We start from the raw sequence: 19,005 nt of genomic DNA, 5'->3' as shown, positions 1-19,005 counted from the left end.
CTCTTGTTGATAGTGGCAGTGAAGCAAGTGCTTTGTCCCAGGCAGTCTTTGAGTCTATTTCTAATAAGAATGAACTAACTATCATGAAAGTAAGTGGTTTAAGAGTAATAGGTGCTACTTGAGAAGCTTCTAGACCAGTACAACACGAAGCTTTGATAGCAATTGGTAGTAACAAATCATCCTTGTTTAATCGTGTTGAGATGTTAATTGGCACAGAATTCTTAACGAAATATCAAGGACGGATTGATTTTGACCAGAACCACTTAGTATTAACCTTACCCGACTGTCATGTAATCAAAGAACTTTTCATAGGAAATTACATAGGCAATAGTAATGAAGCATGGAAACTGCCTATTAGAGTAATAAGGACTGAGGGATACTTGTAGAAAGATACTGAATTCGGTAATACTGTGCAAGATGCCAATGCACATGGGAGCTATATTCTGGAAGAAACTAGGCTAGAGTACAGTCAACAAATCAAATTTCTGGTAAAAGAGCTTTGGACAGGATAAAGATGGCATGACGCTCAAGCTTCCTCCACTAGTTTTAGCATTGTTGAACTACTGTTAGTAAAAACCAAATAAAAATGTAAGAGAACTGCAGAGAGAACAAAGAAGTTTATGCATATTTATCAAGTACCATTCAGAATAATAGGTGAGCCTCATGCAGACGCGTACCGTTTGGAGAATCCGAAAAGGAAGAAAGAACTAGGTCCACGAAACATTGTAGATCTGAAGCGCTTCAGAAGCAACAATGATTAGATTGCGTAGAGAGTTTGAGACTCTTTGGCAGATACACAGTTTGGTGTACTGTGTGGTCCCAGTTAGATGAAACTTTATTTCCTTTTATAGTTTCATTCGCTTCCTCTGTTCTGTCTATAGTAAGAAAGGAATATAAGTCTTCATGTTGTACATATGCTATTAGTTTGTAATGTCTTCCTAGTTAAAACTGATTCCCGAAAATGACTATAACTGAATGATGATTTACAAGAGAATATGAGAGGTAGTTTGCAGTAGTAAATTCTAAATGTTAAAATAGATTAAATATCATTTGTAATCGTGACAGAAAATTCTAATTACACCATTTGATTACATTCTGTTAATTCCCATATGTATATATATATATATATATATATATATATATATATATATATATATATATGCTACTCTGTCCCATGCAAGCTTCAAGCTTTGTCATCTCCCAGTACTTACTGCAGCCTACATCCTTCTGAATTAAGGGATCATATATATATATATATATATATATATATATATATATATGTGCAAAGTCTGTAGTTCCAGCTTAATAATGAAGTAAAATGATTTGTGTGCTTGTTTTTGAGGCAAGGATTGAAAATTTTAAATCACAAAAATAACTTTGTAACAATGGATAATTTTATTTCGTATTTCTGTGTCATTTATATACATGATTTGCCCAAATTAATTGTGTCCTGTTTTTCCTTGTGTATGTATATTTGTGTATGGTCAATTTTTGTGGTTATAGTATTAAGGAAAATTTTGCTAAAATCAATTTCTTTTTAAAAAAGTTAGCCATAGTAACGTCACTTGTTTCTAATATTTAATTTTCTTCAGAAATAAATTTTTTGACAAAAATGAATAGGGGGTGATGTGGTGAAACAAGCGTTGTATCATTTGAGAAATACAGAGGCGAGCGAATGTGCCGGGACTTACCCCAGTTCACTGTTATTAGCGCCACGTCATCACAGCGCACCCGTGCAATGCATACAAAGAATTGAGCCATAATCTAAGAATGAAATTAAAAATTAAAGTAACTTTTCCAAACTTAGTCAATATATGCTTCAGTGTATTAATGTTAAAACTGTTAAATCTCAGAATGATCCGGAGCGATGGCCTCTGTAGTTTGGTCCCTTCAAACCAATCAATCAGAATGATCAGATGAATATGTTTCACTAAATACACTGTTTTTAAGAAAAAATAAGGGGCGCTAATTAACGCAGCTAGAAAGATAACGACTGTTCAGGATGTGCAATCAACTGTTACATGTCTCGACTTGATTGCAGCAATATTTCGGTCAAAATCGGCGTTTTTATGAAAGATTGAAAGCGCTAAATATTAGATCCAGAAATATTAAAATTCTTATGTAGCTTCAGTTTGATATGAAAGCATTAACTATGTGGCTGCATTCAGCTACCTCTAATAGTTGTCAAGTAATTTACTAAAAACCAAACCTGGAATAGAAACGCCCTTTTTCGTAATAGATTACATATTATTTGTAATCGTGATAAAAAATTCTAAGTACACCAGTTGACTGCATTCTTTAAATACTACAACTGCACCAAGCTTCAAGACTTTCATGTACATAACAATCAATACAAGGACATTTAAAGTAGTTCAGAGGTCATGTTCTACTGTCGGTTTCGTTCTAAAAATTCTAGCCGGTAAAGTTTAAATGCAGTCGAGCTGAAACTTTTTCAGTAACTAAAACCAACCTAACTCCGTTCATATAAAATTTTTGAAGACTGTAAATTGTTTCGCAACAGAGTTATTACATAATATGCGTCTGAACAAGCGGTCATTTGGATGCGGCTAACTGTGCTTAGAAAGGGTTGACAACAGATGTTCCGTTCGGTCGCCCGCTGCGCCCGTGTATAGATACGGCCAGAGAGACAGTGATGACCTTACGTCACATGTCGATGGGTACCCCACAAGGCTCTGTGTTGTCTCCCATCCTCTTTAACATTTATGTTAATGATATGCCAGCCATCTCACATTGCCACCTGGTGCAATACGCCGATGATACGACGCTCTATACCATCGGTCGCAACACGAATCAGCTCATTATTCGTCCCCCTGAGCCCTATTACGGCCACTGATGAAGTGTCGGTGTTGATACGACCACTCGATATGTGTCAACTATCGTACCACCACCAACGTCAGTACCTGTGTAGTTGTGATACCTATTACCTGCTACCTTGAAGTTCCACCGTCGGCGGTTGGTATGGGACTTCAAGTGACACCGCCACACCTTCAGCGTGCACTCCAATGATGTCATTGGAATGACATCATCGTAGGATACAACAAATTTACCCTTACACCGAGACAATAAGAGCGAGATCCACCTGTGACTCTGTAATTCAATCTACCGAAAAAAAAGAAAAAAGTGAGGAGAGACGCTTCGCACCGAGCTATCAATCTGTCCGTGTCAGTCAAACGCCGGCATACGCTGTCTCGGATGACGTCACAGTCAGGCAGCTACCAAACGCATGTTCTCGGTAAAAGGAGGAAGTGAACTCGCGAGGACTGTACACTGACATGGATCGCTTAGATTTCACGGCAGTAACTGTCTTTGTGCCGCCCCTAATGTTGAGAAAACCGAGTGGCAAGTGGTGAGATTGTTCTCCACTTTTGTGGCTAGCAATTAACTTTGTCTTTAAGAAGTCAGGGCGATAGATCGTTCTATTTGGAACTTACTGTAGAGGTCGCCTCTGAACTGCTACTACAGCTGTTTATGATAGGGACATTATTAGTATTATCAGGCATGTTATTGTGTTTGTACGTGTGAACTTTTCCTGAATATAATAATCTGTTAGAATTCAAAACTTAGATTTATAGTCAAAGTTCCTAATCCCGCTGAGTAAATAGCGAGCGGAAACATTTTCTTTCAGTGAGCGCCAGAAAAATGTGGACTTGGCAGACTGGAAATTTTGGTCAGTACGTTTTCCATCAGTTTCTGGCTGACCTGAAAAATAATTTTAGGGCTCTCGTAAAAAGGCGATGAAAAATAATAATCCACCCACCGCCCCAATGTTTGTTACATCACTTGAAGTTCTATTTAGAAATGTTCAACGTGTCTCATTGCGGCTACCTTTCGTAACATGACAAATTACAAGTCTGTAATCAGTTTCCTACCAAATCCTGTGAAGCAGGACTTGATGTATGGTGGCAACTGCTTGTGCTATCCGTTGTCGCAGCTCTTCGACTTTTCCCGGCAGCAGAGGAACAAACACTTTGTGTTTAATGTAATCCCATAGACACAAGTCCATTGGGGGTTAAATGAAGTGATCGTGGTGGCCAGATTATTGCTCCACCACGTCCAATCCAAGTCGACATATTCCTAACAAAGAAACGCGAGAACTTCAAGGTTTTACTGTGTTGGCGCAATATCTTACTGGAAAATAAAGTTCCGTGCCCATATCCTGTTGTAACTAATGGTTCAAATGGCTCCGAGCACTATGGGACTTAACATCTATGGTCATCAGTCCCATACAACTTAGAACTACTTAAACCTAACTAAGCTAAGGACATCACACAACACCCAGTCATCACGAGGCAGAGAAAATCCCTGACCCCGCCGGGAATCGAACCCGGGAACCCAGTCGCGGGAAGCGTGTTGTAACTGAAGCATTAGATATTTTCAATCATGTCCAGGTTCGATAGGCCAGTTGCAGTTGACTCGGAAAGAAAGAAAGGACAGTAACCTTTGTTACAGCTCACAGCATAAGAGACATTTACCTTAGGCGATCCCGAACGTATTCGATTACGTTTCTGCTGATCCCAAGTCTGAACATTACGCTGATTCACTTTACTGCAGTTATGGACCGTGGCTTCGTCACTGAACACAATTTTATTAAGAAATTCATCTCCAACCTGAATTTATTTAAGCATTTGCACACAATATCACTCATTTTTCTTTGTCACTTCCTCTCAAGACGTGTATCAGTTCCAGTTTGTAGAATTTGAATGACAGGCGTTTCCATAATACCTACCATATTATAACATTAGGCATATTTTATTCTAAGCTGGCACATCTCGTTGCTTTGCCTGGACTACGAATGTAAGATTGACGAACTTGTTTAAGTGCTGCGTCAGAGACTCGGTGAAACGATTGTAGAAATTAAAAACAATTGGTCTTTGAGGTAGTGGCTTGCGACATTTAGTCCTGAATTGTCTCTGAACTGCAGTAGCGAATTTGAAAATGAGAAACCATTAACAAGACTTCGCACACTCTGCGCCGTTATACAACTCCATGATGGCTGTTGGAGTAACCCATCGGCGCATGCCACCTAGCGGGAACGTCGGGAATAACAATGTCAGGCGTGAATAAAACCTGAAGATGTACTACATTCAGTTCTGTATCAAACATTTCTGTAAGATATTTCTGTATGTTACAATTAAAGGTTACTGTGGTATAACGAGTTTATAAACAACCCATGAAATAAGGTCTTACCTGCACCAGCAATGTTTCAACTGCTGAAAAGCAGTGGTGTGGCCAGCTCCTAACCAACAGTATTTGTTTTTGCAGAAATAACATCTTTTCAAGATTTTATGTTGCTTACAGAAGGTGATAGAAAAACTTTCACAGCCAGCCCATGCTTACAGGAAATTTTTTGCTTTGAGTGTTGTATACTTTCATCAGTGTCAGTTTTCTTCTGTATACTATGATGCATTCTGTAAACAAATTTTGCTATTGAGTGTCAGTGGTGCCTCTCTCATCTAGGTGCCTCAAGCGGCTATTTGTTTTGTTTGGCCCTCAAGCAAACCCTGACTGACGTTGCACTAATTTAAAAACACGCCACTACGAATAAAGTCGTAGAAGACAAAAGCGTCTCACTGACAAGTATCCTGCCATACCTGTGTAGACGCAGGACAAGGACAACTACAACAATCATCTCATTGTTACTGGAACATTTTATTGATTTACTCGACTATTTGTGACTGTAAATTGTTATCTTAAGGTTCAAGTGCACATAATTGAATTACATTCTACCTGCTGCGACATAATATTATATAGTTCCCCACGGTTTTATCATCGTAACAGTAAAAGACTCTGCCAAATTCTGGCTAAAACCAAGGATGAAATGGATACACAGTCAGCCTGTGCCTGGGTTGTGCTGGATGCGCGAGTAACTGGCGTCATTAAAGAGGCTGTTTCGCCGTTAGATTATTTATTGAAGTGTATTCCTTACTATACCTTTTATTTTGTAAAATTGATTGAACTAAGAAAAACATCCTCATTTATAATATTTTACCAACTTTTACAGTACAGATTTTCCTGCAACGAGATTCCTTTTTCATCCTCTTGAAATAAACTGTATTCAGCTGATTTGTAAGATGTATCATTTAAGGAAACAGACGCCAAATCCATTCACATTCACTAATCGTTTCTACTGTGTTATTTGACGCTTGATCCTTCCTGGAGATTAGCGTACTTTGTTCCTGCAAGATACACAATCTACACAATCTACCTAGACAAGAAACTGCAACTGTTTAAGTTACAGAACTGAAACTATTAAGGAAATACTAACAGGACAAACTAATGTAATATTTTATACTGTCTCTAGAGAAATTTCTCACCGACGTCAAATTGTGCGACATTTTTACACGTGCTGTTAACGGAGGTTAGATCCGCTGTTGTGCCTAAATATCGTTAACAGTATCAGTTTTTGCATATATCGATCGCTAATCGAGTCTATCACACTGCACTGGCTTCAGTTTTGCACGGTTTGGTAACAAGAGAAGTTGGCAATGGCAGCTCTGATGCCGCCTTTGTAGCTTCCTGGTTGTGGCTGGAGGGAGGATCCCCGCCGAGGCGGGCTGCCAAGTCGTCACTAATCTCTGCGAAGGTCCTGCCCTTGGTCTCGGGCAACAGCAGGAACAGGTAGAGGGCGGTGAGCGCGCACATGGCGGCGAACGCCCAGAACGAGTAGTGTGCGCCCACGCTGTCCGACACCACCTGGAACAGCTTCTTCAGAGCGAAGCTGTAGACCGCCAGCACCGTGTTGCAGATCATTATGGCGACGGACTTCACGGACACGTGGAATATCTCACCGATAAACATGATGAAAGCCGGGGCCGAGGCGACACTGAACGATACCTGAAACAGTATGTGTTCAGTTAAGTTATTACTGATATTTAAGCACCCTGTATATTCTACAGTAATTCGGAAGGGGATTAGGTAGGGAGTAAAATATTAAATGTCCTTTCAGAATTTTTGTTCAGTTCAGTTTAGCTATTTGTGTATTTGATCTCTCATAAACGCGACCTCTCTCTACGTGCTGTATTACAGTTTAACGTCCTATCAACAACGAGTTTCTTAGAGACAGAGCACAAGCTCAGATTGCTGCAAGGATGAGGAAGGAAATTGGGTGTGCCCTTTCAAAGGAACCATCCTGGCATTTGCTTGGAGGAGCGATTGAGGGATGGCCAGATGCAGACGATGCTTACAAGTCAGGTTCAAACTTACCATACGCATTATCAGTTAAAAGTGTGACAACATGCTGATGATTTACAAATTTACATAAAGAACTCATCTTTTTACACACCCTCATTATTATTTAACTGTGTTCAATGTCTTTCTCACTCTCCCTTAAAAACAAACACACACACACACACTAACACACACACAAACACACAAACCATGTTATTGTTTTCTTACACAAGCAGTAGCTGTCCAGCAGATACAATTTCTGTTTGGGTTTTTAGTTAATTTTATTGTATATCACACTGCTTGCATCATTGGGGTCGGGGTAAAGATGTTTTGGACTGAACTCCCTGGTCCTGTATGTACAACGCTAAGGATGAGTGGTGGATAGCGTAAGTAATCTAGAATTATATATATGAATCTTCCAGGTGTTTTCGAACTATGATTGACTATGCAGAACATACTACATAAGGAAATGTGCTATGGGGTTGTCTACAACTACACTGAACACTAGGAAAAACCCTTACTACGAATATATGTGTTACAAACACTTTCTTCTGAACGAAAAATTATCCCAGAACATGAAGGCATTATGCAATATTAAATAAATGTGGAACAAATAAGTAAATTTTTTTACTATTGATACGTAAAATGTGATTCTATCTCTAATGCAAAAGTTACGGACGCTACACGTTTAAAATCTATATCATGTGGCTTTCAGTTCGGGATCTTACAAACACAATAATTTGAACCAAAGAAATACAAGAATTAATGTTGCCTCAACAGCCAGGTCAATAGTGGTGAAGAGCGAATTTGAACTGAGGCAAAAATTGTCAGTGTTTTTGACAACTCAATCATCCCAACATTTACTTTAATTGACGTAAAGAAAACTGTCTCTGCATGACCAAAGTAGTACATCTATGCGATTTCTGGCTCACAGTTTGTAAACTCTGTGCCCAACTGTGATGTCACATGTCCAGGTTGCCTTCATCCAGGTCTAGGTTTTGGGTGAGAGAGGAGGGGAGAAGTGGGCACAGAATGTGAGTTGGCACACACACACACACACACACACACACACACACACACACACACACACACACACACATTTTGCTGTCACAATCACAGCCCAGTATTTTACGGTCATTAAGAATGAAACAGCCAATTATAATCAGGTCCTCTGTAGCTCAAACATAACTGTTGTTCGCTCTTTGTACCCACTTGGTGCAACGCACAATGGATATTCAAATTAACTGCTGCAGTGTTAGTGCCACATCTACAGTGTGTGTATTATTCATCAAACTATCTCGAGATAATGGCACTACTTCTGTTAGTTACAGGTTAAGAGGCACTTGATGCAAAAATCTAACTCTGTTTTGGCCTTTGTACCCACTTTGTGCAGAGCACAATGGACCCTCAAGTTAAGTGCCACAATGTTATTTGCGCAACAAAAGTGTATATATTCTTTATCAAAATATGTAGAGATACTGGCACTACTTGTGCATCTTACAGGTAGAGATTAGATTAGATGAGATTGAGTTTTCGTTCCACAGACCCAAAAATTAGATGAGTATCGTGGGTATGGAACAAGTCAGAAAGTGTAGCATAAAAAAACGTAAAACATTTGAATGTAATTCCCACTTCCCTGATCATTTGTCAGGAGACTGTCAGAATATGTGAATATATTACAGTAAACTGGAACTATTAATATTTACAGAACTAACACACTGTCAGAATGAAACATAGTTATACACTTTTAATAAATTTATCATATACAAAGTACCTTATCTTGATGTTGTGATCAAGTGCTGTCACAAATGAATTGTAACAGACATTTTTTATTTGGGCTGGCCTAACAGTCTTTGGTAAGATATTCATCTACAGAGTAGAAGGAGCTGCCTATCAAGAAGTCTTTCCAACTCTGTTTAAACTGTACTTTACCTGAAACCAAGTTTTTTATGGTTGCCGGCAGTTTAAGGTACACTTGATGTCAAAAACTAACTGTGCTTTAATCTTTGTACCCTGTTCGAGCAATGCACAGTTGGTCCTCGAATTAATTGAATCATTTTGATTTCCTAGTTTAAATTGTCTTTATTGTTTGTCAAAAACGTGTTTTGGTCGTCAGCATACAGTTTGTCACAGTCTGAAGATCAGAGCACAGAGTATACGTTAATCAGAGCCAGCTTCCCTGGTACTTTACCCTGCACAAGACCAGACACTGTCTTGCGAAGGCCATATACAACATTTTTGTCCAAAGTCCGATGATGAGGGTGCAAAACATACGATGATCAGTTTCCATCTCCCTACTACTGGAAGCTACACGAAGGCCGACATAGTGCTTACATCATTTATGATACACTCTACAGATTTCATTTAGCTACGAGCATTCAGATATTTTAATTTCGCCTTTTATGTCCTGAATAGTAGTTTTGTTAAGCCATTCACATACTTTGAGTGTATATTGGCAACTCTTACTCATACTCCAACTGAATCTGTTTATACAGTAATCTCGGCAACTCAACATGGAGACTTAGTTAATCTTATATTTAAAAAGTTAAATATAACCAAATTAGCCTAAAAAATTAAATTCTTTCTTAAGAAACGATATATCTTTAAGATACCACACATTTTTTTAGTGTTACAGACCATCCCTTCCCTAGTTGTTCTTGGCAGTACACTAGTGTACAGCTGCTCCCCGCCTCCCTCTGATGGTAACCACATACTCATACATGCACGACCCACACCACTGTAATACAAAAACATGCGCAGGTTTGGACACATCAACAACTCCGAACTTGTCTGAGACGTTAAGCATACCAGGTCTGTATGCATGTATGTACGCATCTTAGCACAGCTCCTGACATTACACAAATGTGGCAAGGAGGGAGGGAGAGATGACAGAAGGGAACCACATGTATGTGAAATCGGTGGCACTGTGGTAAGAAGTGTAAGGTTTCGGACAACTCAAGACTTGTTGATGTGCTAAAACTTGCACTTGTGATATTTAGCATGTTAATGAGATGCAGGGTACTCATGTATCAAGTTGCTGCGAAAGGGATGACTTGTGTAATAATGGCTGACAGCAGAATTAATTATGATCCAAGAAGAATTCTTGTCTTATGACCCCACACTAGAGGCACACCTATCTGAACTAATTTAGAGTCAAGTTGATATCGAACCCAAGGATTTCAGGGCACATCCCACACGAGGTCAAAGAGTCACCATCAATCCAAGATGGTAGTCTCTGTGACATCACAATCCAAAATAGACGATCCAAGCTAGCAGACCAAGATAGAACTATCTCACTAGGCCTGAAGGTCAAAGTCAAGGGGACATAGGTCTTGGTACACAACTGCACATGACACGATGAGTTATTATTACTTGATACCTTGATACAATAGTGGGATAATTTCTAGCACACCTATGGGATGTCTAGAGTATTTTATTATTACAGGCAGAGTTTTTGAAGAAGCTCCCTAACGTAAAAACTATATACATGATGGCAGTCTAGTCCACTTGTACTTGTAAGAGAATTTTTTTAAGAGTTGCACTCTTGCTACATAAGAACCAAACTGTGGAGATCCTGGATTGACTTGTTTAGATAAATCATATTTTTGCTGTGTAACAACTATACTGTGGAGGTGTTGGGTTCATTTGCAAAACAAATTACATTGAAATGTATTATACAGAACTGTACACGCACAACGCACACGAGTGTGTTTGACACAGTGGAACACTATTTGCAGAGTTTAAACCATTGGGATAACCACCTTTAATGACTAATCGTTGCTGAAGTGGTAAAGTCTTAAAATTCTGTATGAAAATTCGATTTGAACTGTGAAATGTATGCAGCAAATTTTCACAACTTTGGTAGAACATGGTGATACATGCAGTAGTATGTTACAGTTTTTTTGTTTTTTTTTCTGTAACCAAGAACACTGTTCGTAATCGGAAAAGAGTCTTTTATACGAATCGATTTTGGCACAAAATTCACTGATTTCGGATCAAAAACATCATGTTTCACAAATTCATCTTCTCATTTAACCTTTATGATGACTTCTTCCACCTGATATACATTGGCTCTATGTAAACTGTCCTTTAAACACATATTTTGACCGTCTCTTTAATGACTGCAGATGTGAAAGGATATTTTCTTCTATTAAATACCTAAGCAAAGACTTTTAAATCATCTATGAGCAGTATTCCAGATATATGAAATGTCTTCTTGTATGCAGTATGTGGTGTTCAAGACAATGCATAAATATTTTTTTTCATGTTTGTGGGAGCACAACGATTCAACTGCAACCAAATTAATTTAATGAGTGTAAGCTATATTTTATCGTGATAATTTTGTATAGGGAGTTTATTTATATTGCTTCCTCTTTTTCTAATATGGGCTTTATGACAATGTATATAAGATAGACATACAGCAGATGTGTCACTTACTTCTACTGCTGTGAAAGAGTCATCGAGTTCTATTCTCGTACAAGCTAACAGCTTCATGTAATGTCCCTAAGTTAGTTGTTAAAATGGTAGAAACCTAGAGTTGTATATAGACATTCCGTTAAAATGTGTAGAAAGAGTTAATGGGAAACATGGACGGGATTGTTGCTGAATGAATATAAGCTTTCTGCAGCTCCAATCCCATTGCTTTTGTTGACATTGTTCTCTTAACCCATAGTAATTCTAGCTATCACCTTCTTAGCATGGTATCAATCTTCTTTAACACATTCCTATGGATATAACTAATTTTAGTTATTCTTACAATATAATATTTAAGAGATGAAGTTTCCCCATGAGCCAGTGTGCAGCTGTAACACTACATTTTTATATTTATTTCTGAGTCAGTAGTCTTCTGATTGGTTTGATGTAACCCGCCATGAATTACTACCCAGACATGAGTCATGTGCATCTCTTCATCCCAGAGTAGCACTTATAACCTACATCATCGATTACTTGTTGCGTGAATTGCAAGCTCTGTCTTCCTCTGCAGTTTTTACTCCCTACAGCCTTCTCGTACCATGGAAGTTACTCCCTGATGTCTTATCTGATGTCCTATCATTCTGCCCCTTCTTGTTAGTGTTTCCCTAATGCTTCTTTCTTCGCTGGTTCTTCATAGAACCTTCTCATTCTTTGTTACATCAGTCTACCTAATTCTCTAAGTTCTTCTGTAGCATCATATCTCAGATGCTTCATTCTTTTCTATTACAGTTTTCACACAGAATATGATTCGCTGTCACACAATGCTGTGCTTCAAAAGTGCGTTCTCAGACATTTCTTCCTAAAAGTAAGTTTTATGTTTGATGCCAACAGACTTCTCTTGACCAAAAGTGCACTTCTTGCCTGTGCTGGTCTGCTTCTCATGTCTTCCTTAGTTCGGCCATCAAGGGTTATTTTGCTTCCAAGATAGCAGAGTTCTTTAACTTCGCCTACTTCACGACGACCAACTTTCGTTTTAAGATTTTCGATGTTCACATTTCTTATACCTCTCGTTACTTTCGTCTTTCTTCGATTTATTCTCTGTTCTTATACTGTACAAATTGGGCTATTCTTTCCATTCAAGATATCCTGTAATTCTTCTTCACCTCCACTGAGGCTAGCATTGCCACCGGCGAATATTGTCTTTAATATCCTTTCATCCCGATTTTTTATCCCACTCATGAAACTTTCTTTTATTTCCGTCATTACTTCTTCGATATATAGATGGAGCAGTAGTGGCGAAGGACTACGTCCCTGTCTTTTCAATCCGAGCAGTTCCTTCTTAGTCTTCCACTCTTATTGTTGTTTATATTGTATATTGCCCATCTTACCCTGTAGCTTACCCCTAATTTTCTCGAAATTTCGAACGCTTGGCACCATTTCACAATGCTTCTTCTATATCGACAAATTTTATGAAGGTGTCGTGATTTTTCATCAGTCTTGCTTGAATTACGAAGCACATTATCAGAACTGCCTCTCTGATGCCTTTACCTTCCCTAAAGCCAAACCATTTGTTATTTAACAGATTCTGAATTTTCTTTTCCTTTCTTATGTACACTATTTTTATCAACTACGTGGATACATGAGCTATTAAGCTGCTTGTGTGATGGTTCTCCGACTTAACAGCTCCTGTTATCTGCAGAATGATGAGGATGACATTTTCCCGAAAGTATGGTGATATGTCTCCAGCGTCATAGATTCTACACACGTACCTGAAAAGTCGTTTGGTTACCATTTTCCCCAATGAATTCAGAAATTCCGATGGAATGTTATTCATCCTATCCGCCTTATTTCAACTCGTGTCTTCTAGAGCTCTTTCAAATTCGGAATCTAATTCTAGATACCCTATGTCTTCTTTATCAACTCCATTCTTTTAAGTCATTAGACAAGTCTTCCGCCTCCTAGAGGCATTCAGTGTGCTCTTACTACCTACCCTCTCCTTCCTCTGCGTTTAATAGTGGAATTCCTATTGAAATCTTAGTGTTACCAGCCCTGCTTTTAATTTGAATGAATTCTGTTTTGACTTTTCTCTATACGGGATCAGTCCTTCAGCCATTTCGTTCTCGACTTCTTCACATTTTTACTGCAGCCGTTTCGCCTTGGCTACTCTGCTCTTCCTATTTTCTCCATTCCTTGGATATAATGTTGCTGTATTTTTGTATTTCCATAAATATTTTTGTACTTACTTCTTTTGTCGATCAGTTGACGTTATTTCTTTTGTTAGCCAAGGTTTCTTCGCAGTTACCTTCCTACTACCGACTTTTGTCTCTGAAACATAAGTGATCGCTCCTTTCAGACGTATATACTTCCCTTCAGCTGAACTGACTAATGTATTATTCCTTATCGTAGTATCTGTATCTTTAGCGAACTTCAAACACGTCTCATCCTTCCTCAGTATTTCAGTATTCCGCTTCTTTCCACACTGATTCTTCCATACGACTTTCTTAAACTCCAGTCTATTCTTCATCTTTACTAAATTGTGATCTGAGGCTATATCTGATCCAGGATACTCTTACAATTCACCTGATTTTGGAATCTCTGTCTGACTATGATATAATACAGCTGGAATCATCCCGTATCTTCGGGCCTTTCCACATATACCTCCTCCTCTTGTAATTCTTGAACAGAGTATTCGCTGTTACTAGCTGAAATTTATTGCCGAACTCAATCTTTTTCCTCACTAATTCTTCTTGCCTACCATAACTCTTTCTTATATCTAGACCATATCCTCTCGTAATCCTTTCTTCTACTCCTTTCCCTGGTTTCCAATCCCCCATGTCTATTAGATTTTAATCTCCCTTTATTTCCTGAATTACCCGTTCAATATCATCATATACTTTCTCTACCTGTTCATCTCCTGCTTTCGATTTCGGCATGCATACGTAGACTGTAATTGTCGGCGTTGGTTTGCTGTTGTTTCTTATGAGAAAAAACGTATCACTGAATGGGTGCACAGTAACTCACTCACTGCTCTACTTTCCTATTCATGATGAATCCTACTCCAGTTATACCATTTTCTGCTCCTGTTGATACTACCCTATATTCGTCCGACCTGAAATACTTGTCTTCTTTCCGTTTCACTTCACTGACAACCACCTTATCTAAAATGAGCATTAGCATTACCCCTTTCATAGTTTGTACGTCCCCCCCCCCCCCCAATCTGAAATTCCATGCCCAAACCCGTATAATATTACACTTTCGTTAGTTCTTTCGTTATTCCACTTCTTTTCACGGTCACCTCTCCCTTGTCAGTCCTCTCCCAGAGATCGGAAAGGGGATTAATCCGGAAACTTTGCCAACGAAGAGATGATCATGACAATTTTACTGTTCCCACTCCAAGGGCAAGACAATGCCCTGAACCTCTGTCCACACCCCATCCGTTAATCAGAAATTACGCTCCAAAGAAGATTTATTATTCATATTGCTTATTACTTTATCCAACTTATTGCATTTGCATACTGAACGAGTGGATAATGGCTGTGTCATAATTACTCTTTTATTCCGTTTGTGGGGTCCTAGTCATTCACCGCTATCATATTGTCATATTTTGGGTTGATGGGTGTGTCTGCGTCTAATTGTTTAATACGTTCCAAACATTAGATATACTGAAATTAATAGCCAAAATTAAAGATGACTGAGCAGTTGCACTATTAAACGTAACACCCATTTTCCTTGTGTGCAATCACACTATAGCAAGACAAGGCAACTGGGAAACATCAGCTTCTGCTGCACGTTTGCCCAATTCTAACACGTCATTGTATGACCTAAGTTATATCAAATATGAACTGAGCCCCAGCCTTAACGAACAATGGGAAAATTGAATTTTTAGAAATATTTTTGTCTGACATATGTAATATTCGGTATCTGTCTGCTGCTCAGAGGAAGCTTGTGGTCATTGGCTGGTAAATGTCTCCATGTTTGGAGGTAAAAAACGTACCCAAAGCGTGAGGGAGCATGGTGGGATGGTGATTGCAGTCTGCCACTAAGGCGAGGGGAGGGGGGGGGGCAAGGCCTGGTGCGGGGGTGGTCGGTATTCCTACCTTCGTGTTGCAGATGCATAACAGTTCTCATAGTGACCAGTGCACTGTGGATGGTGGCCGAACCCTGCAGCATGCATTGGTTGCCTCATGTGACCAATCATATCTCTTGTGGCTGGGCCTGCCACTTGCAGCAAATCTGTTTAAATAAATACCACTCTGACATACTGCTACACGCATGTCTGGGTAAGCTCCGGTAATTGTTAAATATAGTAGCCCATTGTTTTGAAACTAAGCCACTGGCAATCAATGTAATTAATTAAAAAAAATGAGTCCGATGATTCCATAGTGTAATTGTTACATTGTTACACAGCACGTTTAAAAAATGAATCTGGCTCCTCTACAGTGTAATAGTTAAGCAGCAAGAGTGTGACTAGTTTAAAAATTAATGTACCATCTCTAATATATAGTTGTTGCATAACAAGAGAGAAATTGTTAATATTTCCCTCACAAGTAGACTAGAACCACTAACTTGTTTATTATTTGTATGTACGGGAATTTGTTCATAAAATCAGTCCTGTGCACCCGACAAGTGAGCTAGATATCCCTTCCCCACCACATCACGTAATAATAAATCGTGGTATCAGAAGGAGACGTGTACCAGGGCCTGTGTTGCCTCAGCCTTAACCTTGAAGGCAAGTGGGCTATCTCCATTCTGGACACTCCATGATGGATACTATGTTTTAGACTGTGACATTAACATAATTAGTTCAAAAAGGTCTGACACCAGTGTGGTGGTCTAACACACAAGAAATTCTCTTCGATCATAATTAATTTTTCTGTCAGCTAAGGTAGTATAACAGATCATCCTGTACACCAGTGCACACCTATTTTATCTTTTGGCGAAACTAATAACCATGCAGTCTGTGCCAGTATCCTTCGTGCATAGGCCAAAAGCCCTTGAATTTCTCGTCATTTTCCACCAATAGTACAAGTTGTTTAGAGGTGGTGAAGGGTAATGAGATGGACGTCTGGGGATGAGAAGAGGATGTAAGAGGGGGTGTGGGGAAGAGAAGGGATGTAGGGGGGGGGGACCTGGTAACAAAGCAGACTGTTCCAATATGCTCATTTTCCCATTACTGCAGACATTCTTTGTCCTAGTGTGTTACCTCTCACGTGATAGTATCGATGTGCCTTTAGTCAAAAGGACAATGCTCGTCCACACAAGGCACGTGTCTCTATGAACTCTCTGCGTGATACTAAGTTACTCCCAAAGCAGTAAGATATCCAGAACTGGCACAAGCACAACATCTCAGCTCAGTACCCGTCCCAATACCCGATATATCAAGGAGCTTTTAGAGACGAGGATATGATGGATTTCTGACAGTGTTCCCAACAGAATCAGTGTATGCATTTAGGCCAGAGTGGATGCAATGCTACACTGATAAGTGGGATCATACTGCCAAGTTTTTTATAGAGTGGCTCGATATTGTAATCACTGAAATAATATCACAGACCCTCTCAATCCGTAACGTTTCATTTCGTTTCATTCTTTTCTTTTGGGCGCTGCACTTCTTTATCAGTCACCATAGATGGTAGGGAGACTTATTATTCGTCAAAAACAGCCTAGCCCAAATGGGTCCAAATGGCTCTGAGCACTATGGGATTTTACATGTGACGTTATTAGCTCCAAACTAGCCCAGGCATCAATGAAATGATGTTTTGTTTGGCGTTGACTTGACATGTTACACGAAAAGAAAAGAAAGCGATCAAAATGATATGAGACATATTGTTAAATAGGGGCACTACAGTTGGTTAGTTGTATGGGGATCTGGAAGCCACTACTCTCATTTCATGCTAGGCTCAGTCGTTACAAACAGCTAGATGACAGACCGAGGCTATTGAAATAAAATCTCTTTCTTTTTGGCTTATTTTACATGGAAGAGTTGTAATGTGAGCTACGATTTCTGTTAATTGGAGTGTTAGTCGAAGTGTATGGAAAATATCAATTGACTAAATATTTTACGCACATTTAGTTGGTGACAGTCCGTTACCTACAAGGTATAAACTTTTCTTAAAGAAATCTAGGTCAGTTTTTTATTTCAATATGTGATCAAATTCTCGTTCTTGTGATGTAATCCTCACTTGAAATCGTCGTTCGTGAGACATACGAAGGGACAAGATCGTGAGCCGGCCGGGATGGCCGTGCGGTTCTAGGCGCTACAGTCTGGAACCGCGTGACCGCTACGGTCGCAGGTTCGAATCCTGCTTCGGGCATGGATGTGTGTGATGTTCTTAGGTTAGTTAGGTTTAAGTAGTTCTAAGTTCTAGGGGACTGATGACCTTAGAAGTTAAGTCCCATAGTGCTCAGACCCATTTGAACCATTTTGAACAACATCGTGTCAGAGGGTACTATAACGGTGCATTCTGCGATAAATCGTTGGAAAAGATCCTCTGTAGTGCTCTTTGCTTCACAGCAGACTTCAGCTTTTTGGAAAAAGTGATTGGAATCAGGAGGAGTTTGAAGGTCATTTTACTACTTCACTCCAGGGAATTTTTCACTAACGTTCGCCTGTAGTCAAGTAAGACTAAGAGGCGAAAGGACAACTATCATCAATCACTTATGCTGTTGCTAATACAAAGAGAATAATTTATGCCAGAAAACATGCACGCGTATTTCCATGTGACGGTTCAGCGTTGAACCATCATAGCAAAATGAAATTTCGTAGATGCCATATCTTACATTTACGATCCATGGTCAATATTCCTAAATATTTTACTTAAAATATAGAGTGGTTGGTATGTATGATGCCTAACTGTGCATAATAACTATTTGGTAGTTATGAGGAAGAACGATATGAGTGTGCGAACAGTCATCAATACATGCAATTTGAATGAAAGTGTAGTACAGCAGAATGATAGCCCAGACAACATGGAGGAGATGTTACCGTAGTGCTATTGGACCAAGCACTTATGACTGCTGGACATTACTTACGGCTATTAGAATATAATACTTGTAGAAGAGTCAAGAAAGTACACTTTCTTCCTTCACAAAGTTTGTGTATTTATTTGGAAGAGCTCTGTTGAGTGGAATAAACGTTCAGGTGGATGATGTTTTGATTTCGAGGCCAAAGTGGGAAGAACATTGTAATTTGTTGAACGAGTCACTGTATGCTTTGAACGAGAAAGGAATGAAGATAAAGTTAGCAAAATCAGAACTCTCTAAGGAAGAACTGAAGTCTTTGCGATATGTTATTAGTGGACTGGGGAGGGAATCAGATCGTGAGCATCTGAGGGCTGTAGAAGGCTTTGAACCACCAACAAAATGCAGATTTGTTAGAGGGGCACTTTTTTAATTAATGCAGCTACT

The 19,005-nt window shown here is 39.2% G+C and overlaps 1 protein-coding gene across 1 annotated transcript in view; it reads right to left on the bottom strand.

Annotated features, from left to right (window-relative positions):
* Positions 1-6,433: 6,433 nt before the first annotated feature.
* The window catches only part of LOC126424796 (facilitated trehalose transporter Tret1-like), a 90,406-nt gene continuing 77,834 nt past the window's right edge, over positions 6,434-19,005 (bottom strand). Inside the window, exon 3 of the mRNA XM_050087619.1 lies at positions 6,434-6,855. Coding sequence (XP_049943576.1) covers positions 6,454-6,855 — 402 coding nt within the window. The 3' untranslated portion in view covers positions 6,434-6,453. The remainder of the gene's footprint in view (positions 6,856-19,005) is intronic.

This window comes from Schistocerca serialis, chromosome 1 (assembly GCF_023864345.2).
Source record: "Schistocerca serialis cubense isolate TAMUIC-IGC-003099 chromosome 1, iqSchSeri2.2, whole genome shotgun sequence".
In the NCBI taxonomy this organism is placed as follows: Eukaryota; Metazoa; Arthropoda; class Insecta; order Orthoptera; family Acrididae; genus Schistocerca; species Schistocerca serialis.
Note: the sequence above shows the minus strand (reverse complement) of the source record. Positions and strands in the feature narration are given on the sequence as shown.